The 5,938-nt window shown below is 47.1% G+C and overlaps 1 protein-coding gene across 2 annotated transcripts; it reads right to left on the bottom strand.

Moving 5' to 3' along the window:
• Positions 1-361: 361 nt before the first annotated feature.
• LOC125551849 lies at positions 362-1,870 on the bottom strand. 2 transcript variants are annotated; one of them, XM_048715218.1, is made up of 2 exons: positions 1,177-1,870; positions 362-970 (listed from the first exon to the last, which is right to left on the bottom strand). In XM_048715218.1, exons 1-2 carry the CDS (start codon positions 1,460-1,462, stop codon positions 615-617), a joined length of 642 nt encoding a protein of 213 aa, XP_048571175.1. In that variant the 5' UTR covers positions 1,463-1,870; the 3' UTR covers positions 362-614. The 2 variants fall into 2 exon arrangements, with proteins under 2 accessions (XP_048571175.1, XP_048571176.1); XM_048715219.1 differs by having other exon boundaries at positions 362-992; positions 1,177-1,331.
• Positions 1,871-5,938: the final 4,068 nt, after the last annotated feature.

Raw genomic sequence — 5,938 nt, forward strand, 5'->3', positions numbered from 1 at the left:
TTTAGCTCTATGAACATATGCATGCACATCCTAACTCATATACACGGATATACACTTAGCTCCATGAACACACGTTCGCATATCCTATCTTTATTAGCACCTCTGAAATGTTGAACTGGCGCAACATCTTAACATTGACGATGTTATCATAGACGTCTCGTAGTCGATAAAAACACCTCTCCCAACTAACCCCGAACCTGAAAAACCTGAAATAGATTAAAAAAAATGTGAGCATCCATCTGAGCTAAGCTCAATTCTACGTCGAATTAGACCCCATTTCCTTTCCATCTTGGATTTGGAATTTCCAGTCCAATTCAATTCCAAGCAGTTTTTCCTACATCCAAACACAGCAGTAGGGCTATTTGTAGCAAATGATGTTTTTGGGCCAAAGAAAATTGCGGGTGATATACAACAATATATTACTCCTACATAACTACTGGGAAAATGAAACGCTCTTCTCTCACAAATATAGAAAACAAATAAACATCCTTACACACGAAAAAAGTCTTTGAAATGACAGAGGAATAAGCTTTGCCACGTACTACACCGGTCACGTGTGACCAAGCAGCACGGTACGTTTTGTCCCATGAAGAAACACACGCACGCGGTCCCCTTCAGGACGCCTTCTCGTCATCCGCGGTCGACATTTCTCCGTGGACCTCGTTGCGCTTAGCCTCAGCCGTGGGCTGCGCTTGCGCGTGACCGGCGACGCCGAGGTGGGCGGCGCTCTGGCGGTGGTGCTTGCAGCGGAAGGAGCCCGGGTGCGTGGTGGGCGCGCAGACGCACGAGTGGACGACGGCCCTGCCCCCCGCGCCGGCGTAGCTGAGGCTGAAGAGGGAGTCGTTGGACCATGAGTTCTTGATGCCGCCCAGGCCCTGCACCTTGGGCGCCTGCACGTACCGGTACGCCCTCCGCTCGCTGTCCGTCATCACCGGGCTGTCGCCGTCCATGGCCGCCTGCCTTGGCTGCACTGCAGGCGACCCTAATTTCAGCTAGAGCCGTGCCAAAATGAAAGGGCGCCGCAAAAGGTCATGGATATTGATGAATTACTCATGGCACGAACTAATAAAAGGAGTCACCGGTGTTGTGGTGATTTACTTGCAGATAGGGAAACGATTAACTAGCAACACCAAGATCAAAGCGGAGTTGAGAGCTATGGCAAGCATGGTGCTGTACCTGAGGACAAGAGCTTGCCGGCCGTCAAATGTTGAAGGAAGAAGGGGATGGTCAAAGCTATGGCCGTCTGCTGAAATCTGCAAAACTGTGAGAGACAGCACGGAATTCTCCTATTAATAGGGGAAGGGGCAAGGGGCGGCATATATGGCACGTCGGCTGTTGGTGTGGCCTGTGCTTGTTGACTCATCCAACATAAGAAAATGCCCCTTCGGCCGTTTCTTTGGACCGAGCAAATGACCAGCACCCAGGTGCACGGCCACATGGCCATCATCGGTCCAGGTAACATGAGAAACTTCTACGCATTTCAATTAGTATCAGCTATCCACTCAAAAAGAAGAAGATTATAGTAGTATTATAGAACAAGTAAATTAATCTAGTCTAGCACAGTATTAACATCTACCTAAACTTCAGCGCGCCTTCTTGTGCCGTTCCTGAAGGCAAAAAAGAACACAAGATAGGCAACGCAGTCATGTCTTGTTGGCCAACCTCATGGCTGCTTCCGTTTCTTGGATCTTCTGAATTCCATATGAAAGCACAATAATCAACTAAGACATTCCAAGATTCTCCTGGCTCCACGCAGCTCGGCGCTTCAAGAAGGGTCGGTAGCGTATAGAGAAACCAACCTTTGACTAAACTGGGAGAACCGGCGAATCCTGTTAAGCAAATAAAAAATATATTAAGAGATCAATCAACGGTGCCTATGCTCCTTTTCAAGAGGGGAGAATATCAGATGTTCCCGTCTCTTAGGTCATTTCCAACGTAGCCCTCAAACCTTTTGCATGCGTAGAAGGCATCCAATGTGAATCTGTATTGATTTGCGCAGTGGTTCAAATATATTTTCTCTCGCAAATTGGAGACAAATGTGAAGAGATTTGCGAGAATCCGAGATGTCACGCCCGCTTCTAACCGCCCTGGCCCACCAAAACCCCTCCCTTCGCCCTCGTGCGCTTTACATCTATCGTCCAGCTACTCGCATTCATGTCGCTGTATAGCTCGCCGCTCCACACTGAAGACGGTTCAAGGCGAACGCGACCTCTCACTACCTCTGTCATTGAAGCGGCGTGCCGACCGAGGGAACCACCTGCTGCACACCTGGCTGGACACGCCCTCTCGCCGCATTCGAACGCCTCCATTAAACCCGCGTGGAAGCCGAGAAATCTACTCCGTCCACACATCCATTCACAAGCGGGGCCGGCATTAAACGCAACGCCGGGCAAGCTCCTTCCGTCCGTCCTCTATTTAAACGAGGCCATACGACAGGCAAGAATCGCACCACTCCGCCGCTCTCCATCTCCTCCTTCACCATTTTCTTCACTCTTTCGATGGCATCCGACGAGCTGGAAGAGTAGTTCTCCGGCATAAAAGCCGGCTGGGTGGCCCGCCGAGACCGCCGGATACAAGCGAGGCAACTCGCTGCTCCACCTCCCTCGCCTAGCCTAACGGAGCCAGTTGCCTCCCCAAGCCGGTGCATGCTTCGGCAACTCACCGCTCGAAGCTAGCTTGCGGAGGAGTGGCAAGTTGCTCCATCCCGGCACGGGCATCGCCACCTTCAGTGCCTGCGACCGCGCCATCCGCCGTCCATGCGCGCTTAGCCGTGCCATGCATGTAGAGAAAGAAGCCGGTTGCGTGGATGTCGACGAGGTGGCAGCCTGCATGTCCACGCCGGCCGCCATCATCGAGAAGAAGTAGAACATGGAAGGCCATCGTCGGCGCGTCGTCGGCTTGTACAATCGGTGGCCTGTCCGGTCTTTATCTCAGACCATCCTGGGCACAACCATCTGGCTCCACAGAAGCACCTTCCCCTCCGGCTGAAGCACCCTCTTTGCCACTCCGATGAGCGGTGTAGCTCGACTTAGGGAAGATACGGGGGAAGAATATGCCTCCGGGGCTCCTGGCAGTCCAGTTAGCGGGCTGCCGAACATGCGGAAGACAAAGGGATCCGTCGCGGCTGGCCATAGACTAGTGTAGTGTACCTGTGTCATGGGAGTGGAGCTCCGCGCGACTATACGTGCACATAGTTTAACCTTTTCAGTTAAAATATGTCCAAAATGTAACAATTTTCGTCCGGTTTGTACAAAATCCGTCATGTTTATATGAAATCTGATCGAGTTTGCATGAATTTCATCCAGTTTATTAAAAAGAGTTTGAAATGTATGCGGCTAGCATTGGATGGCGGCCTGCCGCATCTGTGTCCACAGACTGGTCCCCCTGTCTGCCGACGGACGCGGGAGAAAATTTGCAGATTGTCGTTGGAGATGCCCTTAGGTGCTTTAATGTTAAACTTTTCAAAAAATTCTGAAAAAGTGTGGACGTTCACATCACATGAGTGTACAATCCCTAAAAATGTCAAAATGAAATGCGAAACACAAATTGAGAAACAAAAATGCATGAATAGTTCAAAAAAGACAAAAGTTAAAATGCCACTATTCACATTCAAATTTGTCTTTTTTATTTCTCAATGTGCATTCCGAATTTAGACCAGAAATTTTTAGGGGTTGTAGGAACATTCCTTATGAACATTCATGTCTTTTTTAAATTTTTTTGAAACATTTAGATTTGATTTTTAAATAGTATCATAGAGCATTTGAGAGTTGGTATCACCTGATATTCTCCCTTTTCATCGGGTGGACATGCAACACGCTAGGGCATCTACAACCTATCTGCTCAAATTTTGGCTTCTTAAACGTTTGTGGACGTGTACGGTCAGAGTCGGGCGTGTTTGTTTTAAGGGCATCTTAAATGCTGACTCCTAAACCGGATATTGTATCCGTCTGCGGACACTGAGGCAGGAACCAACCATCCAATCGTGCCTGCATACAATTCAAACCAAAATTTAATAAACTTGACATATTATATCAAACACGAAGAATTTCCTTAAAGTTTGGACACAATTTACATAAAACGGTTGATATTTTGACTGTTCAACTAAGAACTAGAAGAAGGAAAAACCTATGATGCTAACTTGTAGCAGTCGATGACCCCGTACACTTGGCCGCCCTACGCGGCCACATGATACGTCTCCAACGTATCTATACAATTTTATTGTTCCATACTATTATAGTATCAATCTAGAATGTTTTATATATAATTATATGCTATTTTATATTATTTTCTGGGACTAACCTATTAACACCGTGCCTAGCGCCATCCAAACGGAGTCCAAACGCTACGAAACATTTTGACGATTTTTTCTGGACAAGAGACCCTGGAAGCTTCGAGAGGAGACCAGACGAGAAGTGAGGAGACAACAAGGCAATAGGGCAAGCCCAGGGAGCGTGGGCACACCCTGATGCCTTGTGGGCCCCACATGGCTCCGTATGACCTAATTCCACCTCCAGAAATTCTCTGAAATCGGGAAACCAACAAAGACCCACCCGAAACACTTTTTCCGCCGCCGCAAGTTTCTGTTCTTCCGCAATCCCATCTGGAGGCCTTTTTCGGTACATTGTCGGAGGGGGAATCGATGACGGATGGCTTCTACATCATCCTTGCCGCCTTTCGATGATGCGTGAGTAGTTCACCACGGACCTATGGGTCCATAGCTAGTAGCTAGATGTATTCTTCTATCTCTTTGATCTTCAATACAATGTTCTCCTCGATCTTCTTGGAGTTATATCCAATGTAATCTTCTTTTGCGGTGTGTTTGTGTAAGTGCATCTAGTGCCCCTTAGTGATTTTGGTGTATTGAAGACTTATAGGTTAAGGGACTAATGCGTTTGTGAGTGTACACAGGTCTATAAGTCTATGAGGAGTTTGATATTTACAGAGAAAGTCAACCCCTAAAAATGAAGTTCTTTGACTGAAGACTTTGGATTTCTGAAGACTTTCTGAAGACTTTGAAAGTGAAGAAATTGGTGTGACCGTGAAGACTTGGTATTCATTCGAGGAACATGAAGCGTGAAGACTTTTGTTTTCGTAGTTTCATTTTCTCTTTCTTGAGTCATAGGAAACACCATACTGTTAAAGGGGGTCGAGGAAATACTAAGGAAAAATTTCCATGTGATGCTCAACTCAAAATCCTACACCTACCAATCCCTTCGAGTGAAGCCATTGGAAATCTCATACAGTCCAGTCATATTCTTCAGTGACAGAGAAGAAGTTCTTCTGGTCTCTGAGAAATTTGTTCTGACCGAGGAGTTAGGAATTCGCCAGTGCGGATTGCCTACACAGTGAGGAACATGATAGCCCTGAGGATTTTGCTACTCAAAATTCTGACCGTTGCTGTGCTATGCGCCACCTGTCCCAAAATATCTATCCACCTAACGGTCATATCATTGAAGGGCATTTATGTCTTATCATGTCAGGCTGCTCCCTAGGCTATAAATAGCCGCCCCCCTACAACCATTAGCTGGTTGGCTGCTGCTACGTCTTGAGCTTGCGTTGGTTTTCCCCAAAGAGGAAGGCATGATGCAGCAGAGTAGCATAAGTATTTCCCTCAGTTTTTGAGAACCAAGGTATTAATCCAGTAGGAGCCCACACTCAAGTCCCTAGTACGTGCACAAAGCGATAGCTACTCGCAACCAACGCGATTAGGGGTTGTCAATCCCTTCACGGTCACTTACGAGAGTGAGATCTGATAGATATAATAGTTTTGGTATTTTTGGTATAAAGATGCAAAGTAAAAAGTAAAATCAAAGTAAAAAGAAAAGCAAGATTAAAGTGATGGAGATTGATATGATGAGAATAGACCCGGGGGCCATAGGTTTCACTAGTGGCTTCTCTCAAGAGCATAAGTATTCTATGGTGGGTGAACAAATTACTG

This window comes from Triticum urartu, chromosome 4 (assembly GCF_003073215.2).
Source record: "Triticum urartu cultivar G1812 chromosome 4, Tu2.1, whole genome shotgun sequence".
In the NCBI taxonomy this organism is placed as follows: domain Eukaryota; kingdom Viridiplantae; phylum Streptophyta; class Magnoliopsida; order Poales; family Poaceae; genus Triticum; species Triticum urartu.

Coding starts and splice junctions, on each gene's coding strand:
- LOC125551849 (XM_048715218.1), bottom strand. CDS start 1,462: ATGTTACCTGGACCGATGATGGCCATGTGGCCGTGCACCTGGGTGCTG. Junction 971..1,176: donor CGGCAAGCTCTTGTCCTCAG/GTACAGCACCAT, acceptor GGTCGCCTGCAG/TGCAGCCAAGGCAGGCGGCC.